At 37.7% G+C, this 15,020-nt stretch overlaps 1 protein-coding gene across 1 annotated transcript; it reads left to right on the forward strand.

Annotated features, from left to right (window-relative positions):
• Positions 1-436: 436 nt before the first annotated feature.
• LOC109706359 (protein TPR2-like) lies at positions 437-14,905 on the forward strand. The gene is made up of 27 exons (XM_020227152.1): positions 437-1,304; positions 2,048-2,227; positions 2,319-2,432; positions 2,503-2,661; positions 3,222-3,402; positions 3,483-3,609; positions 3,700-3,809; positions 3,895-4,033; positions 4,124-4,233; positions 4,360-4,429; positions 4,528-4,601; positions 4,674-4,769; positions 4,842-4,937; positions 5,682-5,809; positions 6,009-6,243; positions 6,334-6,501; positions 6,999-7,103; positions 7,181-7,312; positions 7,688-7,798; positions 7,889-8,068; positions 8,346-8,474; positions 10,125-10,220; positions 10,702-10,890; positions 11,709-11,881; positions 12,089-12,303; positions 12,572-12,627; positions 14,693-14,905. The coding sequence occupies exons 1-27, from the start codon at positions 1,225-1,227 to the stop codon at positions 14,903-14,905; spliced, it is 3,666 nt and encodes a 1,221-aa protein (XP_020082741.1). The 5' UTR covers positions 437-1,224.
• The last annotated feature ends 115 nt before the right edge of the window (positions 14,906-15,020 follow it).

The raw sequence follows: 15,020 nt of genomic DNA on the forward strand, positions 1-15,020 counted from the left end.
CTTTAGAATTTGATGGAAAAAATTTGATTACTATATTAATATGATTGTTGATTAATTCGCATATATAATTCAAATTGATAACTCATATAAAATATTTTACATTGCTTGCTCAAAGGCACTTTAGGGTAATACTTTTTAATAAAGATGATTGATTCATCGAATCGAATCATTATTTATTAATTATAATAAATCATATTAATTGAATCTAAAACTGCCTTAATATCACTTAGTAGTGTGATTAAGACACTTTTGGGTACATTTAGAACTCCACATAACCATCCGTACTCCACGGTCGGAGTCTGATGTGATGTGGCAGTGGCAAAATAGTAAATTCCGGTAAAGGAGGGGGTATTTTAGTAATTCTCGGTACCGGCCCCATCCCAGTGTTTTGCTCACTATAAAAGGGGGAGAATTAGAGAGAGAAAGAGGAGAGAAAAAGGAGAGAGAGAGAGTAGAGAGAGAGAGTGTGGTGGGGATATAAAAGGCGAAAAAAAAAAGAGGAGTGAGATAGATGTGAGAAGTGGCGTGGAGCGGTTCTCAAAACCCTAGATAGGAATCGAGCGCGGAGGCTCCTCCTACTCCTCCTCCTCGGCCTCCTCCTACCTGTGTCTCCTCTCGATCGGCTTCGTTGGATTCCTCGCCTCGCCCCACCTCGATATCGCCCTCTTCGTCGTGATCTCGAGGCGCCGAGCTCCGTTTCGAGGTCTCTTTTGCTGGATTTGGTGAGGAAAGCTCTCGCCTTTGCTTTAGATCGAGTGGATGATGGTCGAAACGAGCTATTTCTCTGCTCCAGTGGTTGTTCCGTAGGGGTTTTCTCAGTCTCTTGCGCCATTGAGTGGCGGCGGAGTTAGGGTTTTGTCTTGGGTGGCTCGGGGGTGAACGGTGGCTGTTGTGCTGTGTGTAGTGGTGTTGGAGTACGTTGCTGCTGATTTTGTTGTTATAATTTGATTTGAAGTTAGGGTTTGGTAGTATTGAGCTGTGGTCTTTGAGATTGGTGGTGTACTCCTGTGGGTTTTTAGGAGGAGTTAGTGTGTGATTTGTAGGTTGATTTTAAGTGTTTTAAGTTGGTGATTTGTAGTTATGGTGCTTTGGATGTGAGTTGAAGTGAAGGGCTTTTGAAATTAGCCAGCTTGTTGTTCCAATTGTGTCACTGCTTTAGTTGGATATATTTATATATTTATATAAAAGATATTTGCGCTGGAGCGGTTAGGGATTCCGGGAAGTATGTCTTCGTTGAGTAGGGAACTGGTTTTCCTCATACTGCAGTTTCTGGACGAGGAGAAGTTCAAGGAGACCGTCCATCGGTAAGTCTCCTCCGTTGTCGTCTTTCTTTTCTGATAATCTTAATTACAACATGCTATGATGAACTTTAGGAATATTTTCACTTTCTACACTATGTACCGCTATATCTTTCAAGCGTTACACTGAACTTCCATTTCTCCATTTCTATGACAATTCGCACACTATATTGACAGTTTAAACAAGACAAAGCATTTTTGTTGCCTATATATTTCCTGATCCTCTGTTGGCTTACAAAAGATATATTTTTTACATGCAACTTGTTTGAAGCCGTCTTTGATTAAGGAAAAATGGTGAGTAGTAGTCGCGCTAAGTGAGCACACAGTTTAAAATTGTACATTACTCTGCAAATAGTTCTCTCTTTTGAGGCTTGCCTTCATGGTTCATTGTGAAGAGTTAGAAATTGTTGAATTTTCCAAGTCAAATTACGGTTTTTTAAATTTCTCCACTTGACGCACCTTAACAATGTTATTTTGGGTGGATAATTAAAATGTCAAATGGAGGAAATTCAAACCGCTCAACACCTTACACAACTTCAACTGTTATTTATTGTCGGAATGTAAAGATCGTGAAAATATAATAAGTTCATTTAAGAGCTTGACAAAAATGTAAGCATAGTTTAGCTAGTGATAAGTGATAACACCCTTAATGTTCAGTGTAACAAAGTGCAATTCAGCTTTTCGATTTAAAGAGCCTATCTTTTGTGTACTGTTTTCATAGCAAAGCGCTGGTTTTTGCTTTATTCTAGGTTGGAACAAGAATCAGGGTTTTACTTCAATATGAAGCACTTTGAGGATTTAGTTCAGGCAGGGGAATGGGATGAAGTCGAGCGGTATCTTGGTGGGTTCACGAAGGTTGAAGATAATCGATACTCCATGAAGATTTTCTTTGAGATTAGGAAGCAGAAGTATCTTGAAGCCCTTGATAGGTAGGTAGTCCCTCTTCCTAGTTTCAAGTTCTGTTAGAATTATTATTATTATTATTATTATTTTCTGAATTGGATGTATGTCTTTTTTTAGGCATGACCGGGCGAAAGCAGTTGAGATACTTGTGAAGGATCTCAAGGTCTTTGCTTCTTTCAATGAAGAACTTTTCAAGGAAATCACACAGTTGCTTACTCTGGAGAATTTTAGGTATCTGTTTGAATGGTATTCTCTACACTAGGTGTATAGTGTATTTTATTCTAGATTTGTTTCTGTGCAGGCAAAATGAGCAACTCTCTAAGTATGGGGATACAAAATCAGCCCGAAGTATAATGTTGATTGAGCTTAAAAAGCTGATTGAAGCTAATCCTCTGTTTCGTGACAAATTAACTTTTCCACCTTTTAAAGCTTCTAGACTGCGGACTTTGATCAATCAAAGGTCTGTATTTCTTTTATGCGGTGTTCTTCCATTCATATTTGTATATAATAATTTTTTGTCTTATTTGGAAATATATTTGATACAAATTTGAATGATTTGCAACAAGTTGATGCATTTTATGGTCAGAGCAGTGGTCAACTCTGCACCATAAAATGCTAGAATTTGTAATGATACTTGAGGCACGTTTGGCCTGCCCAAAGCTTTTGCAGCAATGCTGTTTGGGTTGCACTGTTTGACAAAGCATTGATATTTTTTTTTAAATTAGTGTTCCCTAAGAGCTTTCAGCTGTGAGAGCAGCGAAGCTTCAGGTTGGAGCTTATGCTTTTGTGGCCCCATAAGCTTACTTGTCCTAGTTTAATGTTCTTTCAGTGGCTCTTAGCAACCTTTGCTGAACTTTGCATGTCTGTTGTCTGCAATTAAACTGCTTGTAGTTTATTGACCAAAGGAAATGTTAGCAAGAAGTGTAATTATTAATAATAACCCTGTTTTACTTGATGTTTTCCTTGTCTCCTAACAAAAGGAGGTTGTCATAATCTGGGCTGAAAGAATTTTTGGTTTAGTCTTAACTGGCAGCATCAGCTTTGCAAGAATCCTCGTCCCAATCCTGACATCAAGACCCTCTTTACTGATCACTCGTGTGCTACTCCTGCCAATGGAGCACGTGCTCCGCCCCCCACCAATGGACCCCTTGTAGGGCCTATCCCTAAATCTGGGGGATTTCCTCCCATTGGCGCTCATAGTGTAAGTTTGACCAGATTGTAGTGTAATTTGAACCATATCCGTCCAATATGTTAATTATTTTGGAAATTCTCCCTACACAGCCATTCCAGCCAGTTGTCTCTCCTTCTCCAAGTGCCATTGCTGGGTGGATGGCGAATGCTAATCCGCCCTTACCACATGCTGCTGTGGCACAAGGGCCTCCTGGTTTGGTGCAGCCTCCAAACACGGGTAAACATTTTTACATTCTAGATGTTTTTTGTGCGCTAGATATTTCATGATCAAAATTTAGTTGAGTATGACTTTGGCTATTTCTTCTAGCTGCATTTCTGAAGCACCCAAGGACTCCTACAAGTGCTCCTGGCATTGATTACCAAACTGCAGACTCTGAGCACCTGATGAAGAGGATGCGGACTGGCCAATCTGATGAGGTATGAACAAAGATGGAAATACATTATTAATTGTTGATGTTCCTAATTTGATCGTGTCCTCTTTGGGGGAAAATAAAACTTTTAGGTGTCATTTTCTGGTGCACTCCATTCCCCGAACATTTACTCTCAAGACGATCTTCCAAAAACTCTTGCTCGGACCCTTCATCAGGGTTCTAATGTTATGAGCTTGGATTTCCATCCGGTGCAACAAACAATACTTCTTGGTTGTTACTCAAACCATGGTTCTACTGTTCAACTTCTCATTCTCATTGTTGTTGTCTTTTTAATTCAAATTACATTTGTTTGCCTTATAGTTGGGACAAATGTTGGTGATATTGGGATTTGGGAAGTTGGTTCTCGAGAAAGGATAGCGCACAAAACATTCAAAGTTTGGAATATTGGATCTTGTACATTGCCTTTGCAGGTCACGTGTTGCAAATTAAATGCATCTCTGCTTCTGATTAGGCTGCAAATTACTTGTTTATTTGCCCCTTAATATGGTTTTGAAGTTCATTCATATTCTTTGTACAACTTTTATTTTAATTTATAGGCTGCACTGATGAAAGATGCGACAATATCAGTCAATCGATGTTTATGGAGTCCTGATGGATCTATTCTAGGTATTACTGAAACCAAAATAATTCTGTAATCTGACATTCTGATCGAACTTAGATAATCCCTCTGTAAGAGGATTTCTTAAACTTTGCTATCTTTGTAGGTGTTGCATTCTCAAAGCATATTGTTCAGACATATGCCTTCATACCAAACGGAGAGTTGCGGCAACAGTTGGAGGTACTCAGAAAAAAAACAATTAGGCCTATTATACTCTTCTTTATGGGTTGCTGACTTGTCAAACTTGTATAGCTTGATGCTCATGTAGGTGGTGTTAATGATATTGCTTTCTCCCATCCCAACAAGAGCTTGTCGATAATTACTTGCGGCGATGACAAGACGATTAAGGTAAAAATCAGGATGATACTTTAAAGTATGTGGACACATTTATCTTACAATGCTTTGTCACATGAACTGCAGGTATGGGATGTTACAACAGGACAGAAGCAGTACACATTTGAAGGTCATGATGCTCCAGTTTATTCAGTTTGCCCTCACTATAAAGAGTCTATCCAGGTTCCTCTCTTTCTGCTCGTCCTCTTTTTTGCGCTTGAATTCATGTTTTAGAATATTTTGAGCTCTGGATATGGGATGAGATGGGGTGGTTCTTCTATAAATAATAAATTTTCTCTGATCTGCTAGTTACCTCATGGGATCATTGGAGTTCTGTAAGGCCCTTTTGGATATCAAAACAAATTATTTGTGACTACTTATGCAGTATGGGGACTTTCTTGTGTGATTCCAACCTTGAAGTGTAATTTCTAGAAACATAGAAAATTAAAAAATTCCAAAATCTTTGGATTGTAAGTTTCACGTGAGAAGTGATTATCTATATTTATCTATATTCTCAGAAAAATGATTTTGAGATCATTGAGAAGTGATTATCTATATTTATCTATATTCTCAGAAAAATGATTTTAAGATCATTTATTCTACGTGGTTTATATATCTAATGAGACATTCATGCATTTGAAGAGGCCCTGAGGCTTGTCTCTGATATGAGAGTGTTGCTGCATTTTGAATTTGTTAAATTTTTGGACAGTTAGACATTCATGCGTTCAAAGAAGCCCTAAGGCTTGTTTATGTTATGAGATTGTCATTGCTTGTTGGATGTGTTTATTATGGCATTCAGCCAGTTAAAAAGACCATAAGGCTTGCCTTAGTTTCGAGATTGTTTTGCATGTTGAATTTGTTATGTTTGAGAATGCTTTCTCCTTTTTTATTTTCTGAATCTTTCTTATTTTAAATCTCTGTTTGCAGTTTATTTTCTCGACCTCTATTGACGGGAAAATTAAAGCATGGCTTTATGATTGTTTGGGATCCAGAGTTGATTATGATGCTCCTGGACATTGGTGCACTACAATGGCTTATAGTGCAGATGGAACTAGGTAAATTTTGTAGCTTTCCGAGCAGCTTAATTATTAAACTTCTTTAGTTGTTACTTAACAATTCATTGGCTAACCTTATTGACAAGTGTAAAGAAGCTCTTTCTATAGGTGTTCTTTCGCCCTAAAGCACTGTTTCAATGAGCAATTTTATCAGTGAGAATATTCATCTTATTTTTCAGTTATCTGGCATTGCTTGCAGGCTCTTTTCATGCGGAACTAGCAAAGATGGTGAGTCACATCTAGTTGAGTGGAACGAGACTGAGGGAGCCATTAAGAGGACGTACTCTGGTTTTAGAAAACGCTCACTGGGTGTAGTCCAATTTGACACAACTAGGAATCGGTTCCTAGCTGCTGGAGATGAATTCACGATTAAGTTTTGGGATATGGATAATACCAACATACTAACTACCACCGATGCAGATGGTGGATTGCCTGTGAGTATCACCTAGAAAGGATCTTTTATTTTGATTTTCACAACCTCAAATATTATGGCTTAAATACTTATTCTTGATTTTGATTTTTAGGCAAGCCCTCGCCTGAGATTCAACAGAGAGGGCTCTTTACTTGCTGTAACAACAAGTGATAATGGAATTAAAATACTGGCAAATACTGATGGACAACGCTTGGTAAGAATGCTGGAGACCAGGCCTTTTGAAGGATCACGAGGCTCTTCTCAACAGATTAACGCCAAGGTGCGGCTTTTATCTATATTTTTGCAAGCCATACAAATTAATTATATTAGATTGTCTATCTCATTTGCTATATGTCATGTTGAGAACCCTCAGAAATTGGATGTCCATCTACTGTGTGTCCTCTTTAAGGCACATTATGGTTCTGTCTACATGTACTACATATGTTGTTAGGCATTAGTATTGGCCGAAAGTCTAATTAAGCTATTTTGGACATGAGCTTAAATAATAGATCTGCGGGAATAACTCTTTAGACTTGTGCGCCTACAGGCTGGTTCAATTAGTCATGCAGCTCTGATATAGTCAATATAATTGGTTTCATATATGCTGTAATCATTCAGTATGAAAAAAAAATACAAATTAAATGTTATCTGAACATGATGAGAATTTCACTTGGTTATCAGCACACCATTTTGAAGGGAACAAACCATATTGAAATCTGTTTTACAAATCAATATGTTATGCTCATCTTTCTAAGACATTGCTTCTGATTAGCGCAGCCACCGATCACACTGGGTGCTGCTGTTTCAAATGTTTCTAGTCCTCTAGCTGTCGCCTCTGAAAGGCCCGATCGTGTTTTGCCTGCAGTGTCACTGAGTACCCTGGTGGGTGAAATATTGTCTTTTGATTTTCTATTTTTATGATAATTATTGAGATATTAATATCTCAATTAAAATTGCAGGCTTCTATGGATATTAAACCTAGAATATCAAATGATTCTGACAAGAGCAAAACCTGGAAGTTGGCTGACATTGCAGATCCTGCTCATGTCAAAGCTCTACGATTGCCGGACTCTGTAGCTACATCAAGCAAGGTATACTGTTAGAGTCAGCTATTACATGTATTTTAATTATGGCTGGTACGAGTTAGGACACTAGGATGAAGGAAAATATTCTACCGTGATGGATTGCATTACTTCTACAATAAATCAGCATATTTCCTTCTATTTTTATGCTTGGTTACTAGTGGAACCCTCCTATTTTCTTCTGACTGCTAGAATGACAGTGTGGAACGCTTCAAATGTACTTGGGTTTCTAATTAGTCCTGTAGGAAATATTTCAAGAAAATCCCAAGCTTTGAGTGATGATTGTTTAGATATTTGTACACTACATTGCTAAGCAAGTTCAAAGTCCATTCAATTTAGTGTTGTTTTTGAAGATCCAACAATCTCGTTAACAATCTTGCTCAGGTTGTTCGGTTACTTTATACAAATTCTGGGCTTGCTGTGTTGGCTCTTGGCTCCAATGCTGTTCATAAGCTGTGGAAATGGCAGCGTACTGAACGAAATCCATCCGGCAAGGTTGGCTTTTCTCAATTTGGTACAAACCGATTATTATCTTGATTGCTTGTTTTCTACTCATTCCTCTTCTTTCTTTCTTTTTTGGTGCAGTCAACTGCATCTGTTCCCCCGCAGCTGTGGCAACCATCAAATGGGGTTCTTATGACCAACGAGACAAGCGATGGCAATCCAGAAGATGCCACTGCCTGTATTGCTTTGTCAAAGAATGACTCCTATGTCATGTCTGCATCTGGTGGAAAGGTTTCTTTGTTTAACATGATGACATTCAAGGTAAAATTATTTACTTAAATATATACCAGTGTATAATCAGAAATTGAAGTTCATTACTATTATAGCCTTATTTTATGTTGGGGAGTCATTCAAATTATGGGATATGTTGGTTTTTTATAAATAAAAGGCTTTTTTTAGGGCAGGAGGAGGTTCTGTAAGGTCAAGGGTGTGCGTATAAGTAAGAAACAAAGTTGTTGAATGGCGTGCATGAAGTTGAAAGCTGACTTGCTGTTTTGTATGATAGTCCTTGAAAATAAAGTGCTTAAATTCTCTACAGGTGATGACAACATTCATGTCACCCGCACCAGCAGCCACCTTTCTTGCTTTCCATCCTCAAGACAACAATATCATTGCCATAGGAATGGAAGATGCAACCATTCAAATATATAATGTCCGAGTTGATGAGGTAAGCATGTTGCAGTTGTAGATACTATATATCTTGGCGTTCTTGTAAGCTATCTTTGGAAACTATATGAGTTCCTTATCCTCTATTTGACTTTGCTGTCTTGAGCGGTTGAGCCTTCCTTTTCCCCATGTTTACCCTGCCTATTATGCCTGAAGGTTTCAATATTCAGTGTTATAAATACACCCACAATTTGTCCTTCAGTTAGGATTTGTCAATTCATGGTTAATAAGAGAAATGATTCGGTACTTTTTTTTAAAAAAAATAAAAAAGATCTTAACCGTTGATTAATTGAGGGTAAAAATGTAACTTTAATACTTAGGAGGTAAAAGGATTATTTTATTCAAGGTTAGTTTGGTAATTAAATAATACAATATTTAAAGAAACTTTTAATTGAGGTCCTAAATTTATGCATTAATTAGCACTAATTTAGGAAATTAATTGATTAACCAAATTTATGCAATTATTAGGCATTAATTTAGGAATCTACTTTAAATGTTTTAGTGTTTCTCAAATTATGCATTAATTTAAATTATAGAAATTTTAGAAATAGTTTTATTTCTAAATACGATGAATTTAAAATTTAAAAATTAAATACTTAAAATTAAAAGTGAAATTTAAATTAGAGGAATTTCATATTACTATTTAAAAACTAAATTTCTACCAAGATTTAAAATACAGTTTATTCGCACCAGTTTAAAACGTAATGCATAAAAAACTTAGAGAGTAAGATTTCTACAACTAGATTTCTCTAGAGGAATTTCATATTACTATTTAAATCTTAAATTCAATGATTTAAAAACTAGATTGAACGGATTGATTTGACTGATCAGACTTTGACTTATTCTATCAAGAATCTGATTTTAACCTATTGAACCGAATAACATTAAGAACAATTTGGAACCGGTAAAGATAATAAATATTTTTAACAGAATGATAATTTAACTGTTAGAGCTAATAAAAATTTTAAATATAATTTTAAACATATAAATTAAAAAGATTATAATTATTGGTGAGAAAAAAATAGTTAGAAATTTGAATTCGAATCTGACTAACAATCACAAAACTTATTTCCGAACTCGACGGATTTCAAAAATCCATATCCAAATTCAAAACTGACCAATTTTTCGAAACCCAAAACCAAACCTAAACCAGAAGACTAGAATTCAAACAATTATTTCTGTTTACCATATTTCAAAGTATTTATATGAAACTTAAATTTTTAAAATATAAATTTGAATATAATATTAAATTTTAAAATTTGAAAATATAGTAGATGTAAAATGACTAAATTGCCCATGTATTAAAAGACAAAAATATCATTTTTTGAGGTACCCGGTAACCGGTACCTCTCCCAAAGTGACCTGCTATTGCAGGGCACAATTTTAAAAAAACTAAATCTGAGCCGTTGAATACGCGTGAATGAACGGTAAAAAAAAAAAGAAGTATAGAAGCATTACTCATTGGAATAATATTGATTCCATGAGGAGACAGTTTTTAAATCATATTGCAAAAAAAAGGAATTTCTTGGTTATTTTCAGTATGTATTCATGATTTCAGTGCAAAAACATTATCTCCTGGAGTACCATTTCAATCTGTTATATGTTTGTTATCAGATCTTCATCATGAGGTACATTACTTGCATTCTTTCAGGTGAAAACCAAGCTCAAAGGTCACCAGAAGAAGATAACTGGTCTTGCATTTTCGCAATCTTTAAATGTCCTTGTGTCTTCAGGTGCTGATGCTCAGGTATACATATTAAGAAACTTTGGTTCTGAATGCATAACTTCTAGTTAACAGATTAAAGCAAATTTTCTGTTTTTAATTAGGTCTAGATTGAGGAACACCCCCCTCCTTCCCACCACCCCACCCCATCCACACCAACTCCGTAAGAAGAGCGCGGGAAAGGATTTGAAGCTTACATTTTACCCCAACCTATGGGCAAAATGATAGATATCGCCTTAGAGAACATTGAGGGAGGAGGCAAAATAACAATCTTGTAGTTTAAGGGGGTGGTATGTAGGTTTTAGTGTTTTAGGGCCAAGTGCAAATAATGGTTGCATAGGGCTTTTCTTGCACTTTAGCTTTCTATTAAATTATTGCTATTTTTAACTATTTATTGCTCTTTGAGATATTAATAGAGCTTTGCTAACTTGGGTTCTGCACTATGTATTTCAGTTAATTTTTCTGCATAGACCTTTCATCATCTGATGGCTTTTTAAAATAACAGCTGTGCATGTGGAGCATCGATGGATGGGAAAGGAAGAAGTCACGATTTATTCAAGCCCCTCCTACTCGTGCTGCTGCTCCATTAGTTGGAGACACCAGAGTTCAGTTCCACAATGATCAATCTCATCTCTTGGTTGTCCATGAAAGCCAACTGGCCATCTATGACAGCAAGCTCGAATGCCTCAGCTCGGTTAGTTTCCCCCCTCCCCACCATACAATATTGATTATGAAAAAATTGTGTCTGTTTCAAAATTGAAGATATTTTGATCAACTTTCTTTTTTTGTTAGTTCTTTTATCACACATACACACAAATCTTTCTTGATTTGTTCGTCTTCTGAATTGGATTTCACTGTGTTTACCTTAAAGCAATTCGAATCTCTGTTGAATTCAGCTAGAAAATATGGAGGTTCCTAATAATGATGGAGGCAGTTGGTGTTAGGATCTTCCATTTCTAGTTAATGGTTAGGATCATCTGAACAGTAGTGGTTCTGAGAGAAATCAAGACTTCTGTAACTGGGCATGCCATTATTCTCACATTTTTCTGAGATTTTACTTCATTCGGTTGTTGCACTTTGGTCCTCACCCTTCCAGTGGTTCCAATCTGGTCCCCAACTTCAGATACTCTTTGCACCCTTTCCCTGTCATCTGAATAGCTCCATCTAATTAGACTGAAAAATCCTGGTAATTGTCATCTAACTGCCATATTAAGCAACTTTTGGACCTCCCATATCATGATTACATGGGCATTTCAATCCAATTTAGTGGGCGAATTTCAGAAACGGCAAGATTGTATCGACATGCTAAGGTCAGCGACTGTGGTAAGAATCGAAAGTTTGGGGGCCAAACTGGAACATCCTAGGAGTTGGCGATCGTTAGTGCAAAAAATTGATCCGAGAGGAATTACTCCTTTATTTTTGTTCATGTTTCGTATTGCAAGCATTATTGCCGATATCTGTCGTCTTCTTGCGAGCCTCCCTCTATGACCTACGATGTTCCCTCTGATGCAGTGGTCTCCTAGAGATCCGCTCCCGGCACCCATTTCAAGTGCAATATACTCATGCGATGGTATGCTGGTCTACGCCGGATTCTGTGATGGCGCTGTTGGAGTTTTTGAATCAGAGAGCCTCAGGATCCGATGCCGAATTGCGCTTTCTGCCTACATATCCCCTTCCATTTCTAGGTACCGAGTCTTTTATTTCCTGCTATTTATTTTTTTTTAAAGCTCCAACATTGCATAAGATGTGGGCAATCTTATAAAGCAAACCTCTTTCGCCCAAAAGTGTACGCAGGATTTTTGGGAAGGCAGATTCTTCTTCTTGATCTACTAATTTTTGCCGACGACCATCGATAAGTTCTTATTCTTTTCTTTTATGCCTTTCCGCTCCAGTAGCGCCGGCGCTGTTCATCCTATGGTGATTGCCGCGCACCCGTCGGAGCCCAACCAGATAGCATTAGGGATGAGCGACGTGCTGTGTATCGTGGTGGAGCCTCCGACGCCGGAGCCCAAATGTGGGAACGGCGCCCCTCACGCCGCAGGAGAACGGCCCATCTGCCCGCCCCCAATCCCCGGTAACCAGCACTCGACGCAGACCCCTCCTAGACGTGAGCGGCTAACCTCATCCGCATTACAACCTCTAGGGGTTTAGGATAGCGAAACAAAAGGGCGCATACTAAGTAGAAGAATTTATATATTTATGTATATGTCTATGAAGAAACACACCATCTTTTCATGCATTGGTAGTTGATTTCTTTTCTTTCTTTTTCTGCCTCTTTTTCTGCCTCTTTTTTTCATGTCTCTGTTCAAGTTTGATGATCTTCTTTATGCCTAGATTTTTTCTTTCTTTTTTTTCCTTGTGTCTTTGTTGTTTAGCTTTCGAGAATGATATTGTTGTGTTAAATAGAGGTAATGTGTTAGACATTGGATGGGTATCAAGTGGACTTGAATTTAGGTCATATTGATTTAATAAACAGCACATTGAATAGACCAACATTTACTAGGCGTTTTTGCTTTTAGTGGCTCTGTTTACAGTTTCTAGGGAAAAGTATTGGGAAAAAAAAAGGTTTCTATGATTTTTTTTTTTTTTTCAGGCTTTTCACTCCTTTGCGTTCTAAGGAAAACCAATTATTTTGATTTTTTGTTTCATATTTCGTGGAAAGTTAGAATTTTGTTTTCCAAAAAAATTGGAAAAACAAAACAATAATTTTGCATAAAATCTAGAAAAGTTTTCAAAAAAGTTAGGTTTTTTTAAGCTATGTAAAAAAAAAAATTTTTTAAAAAATTTTTTCAATTTTTTCCATAATAACAAAGACCTTCAGGCCCCCCAACTTTTTCACTTTTGCGTTCTGTCCACTGAGGCAAAAAGACCGCCGCAATGCTTAACATCTTCCTTCACGTGCATGATGCTATGCTTAATATCTTTATTCATGTTACAGACCGTCTTTAGCGCAAGCGACAAAGAATTTGATGGTTGGTATCTCAGGTTTTAAGTTCGAATTTTAGTTGGTTTATATTTTCAGCTAAGTTTATTTTTTTTTAAAAAAAAAACTAAGCGAGTTTCGTCTTATCTTTCTCTCGAAAAATAAAAAATCTTTATTCATGCATATGAGGAGATGCGCGGGGAGGTAAGAAATAAGTGATGATGATGTGAACTGGCTACAGACGATTAATCTAACATGAAATGGTTCAGAAATAAACTTAATGATAAAATTTTGTTGAAGATTTTATTAATTTGGATGTGAACTAATCAAATCATATTGGCTTTCGAAAGTTTAGCACTAATGACCGAAATTAGGCGTAAATTACTAAAAAAATTGAATGTTCGAGGATTGCGATGTTCTTCGAACAAAGTTGGGGAGCTGTTTAAAGTTGGGAGGTTTTGTTGCATTTTTTGTTGAAACAAGATCTAATCTTTATTTTAAGTTCAAAAATTACCAAAAAAATAATATTTAAAACGTGAGGGCCTCTTGCAAGTTATTCTCAGTATAATAATGAGCTAAAGTTAATAATGAGCTAAAGGATCTCTCTTTTCTCTCTCTCACGAGCATTTGTCAACATTCAGTTCGATGAGTTTTTTGAGTTAAAGTGTTAGGGGCGCGCGCCGTTCGCGCTCTCTCTCCTTCGATTCGAAGTCCCCGCCCTTCTCTCTCCCTTCTCAAACCTGCCATCCTCTATCCCGGAGGAGTCCTGCGACGGAGCTCCTCCTCCGCCGGCCGCGCCGTCGACGACGCGACAAGGAGCTCGGGCGGAGGAGGTAGATTCCTTGTCGGCAGAGGGTTGGAGGATGCGCGCGTGGGGCAGTCGGTGTGGCGGTTCAGAGGCTGGATGCGAGGGTCCCCGTCACCGGGCCACGTCTTCCACGCCATCAACCGCCTCCGACTAACGCGCTAATAACGCGAGCTCGAGGTGACGTAGATCAACCTTTGTGTTTTAGTCGTTTCTTTTGATTTTGTTAGTGTGGACTAAATTTAGCGTTTTTTTTCTGGCGAAGAAGAGGAATCTTACAAAAGGCGCATTATTTTCTCTGCTTGTTTCGATTTTAGATTGTGTGGATTCAATCTTTTTCGCCTCGGTTTCGTTATTTCGAGCAAGATTCTGTAAAAGGAGCATTCTTCGGCTTCTTTGTTCTCTACTTGTTGCATTTTAGTATACCATGTGCCTGGTTAGGAAAATAGTTAGAGATCTCACAATTTCATTTGAAATTGTGTGTGGATGTTATAGGCATTTATCAAGGGACAGCAATGAGTATTGTTAGTTGATAGGAATAGATGCTTTTTGTGGGGAGAAGAAATTGGAAGCTATGATTGATGTAAATGATTTTAATGATAAAAGTACAACATGATTTTGTGATCTTAATTTTGTAGCCAAAATAAGAATCGTTGATCAAATTGAAACCTCAATCATCTTTTCCTCGCTCTCTGTTATTTTGGATTCGTCGGTATCGATCATCATTTCCTTCAACTGTTACTGCTTTTGTACTTCTCTTCGCGCCAGCGTTCTGGAGTGGCGTGCATTGAGGGGGAGACCTACAAGTTTTACGGAAGCTCGATATTAGTTCTCTTAGAGTTTCACCGCAATCTTCATGAATGTCGCAGGCGAGAGCTCTTCCTCCGATCCCTCACGCAGTATCAGAACCAATTGCTCTACAACACTGGTCATGGGCAGCTTGGAAATGTGGGGCTTGATCAAGCTTCATATGGTTCATGAGATGATGCGGGAGTTGGCGTTTTCCTAGCTCGGCGTATGTATACAAAATCGCTTGATAAGTCCGTACATTCGTCGCCGGGGCAAGGAAAACTATCCCTAAAATACTCAGCACGAT

This window comes from Ananas comosus, unplaced genomic scaffold (assembly GCF_001540865.1).
Source record: "Ananas comosus cultivar F153 unplaced genomic scaffold, ASM154086v1, whole genome shotgun sequence".
NCBI classification, from domain to species: Eukaryota; Viridiplantae; Streptophyta; class Magnoliopsida; order Poales; family Bromeliaceae; genus Ananas; species Ananas comosus.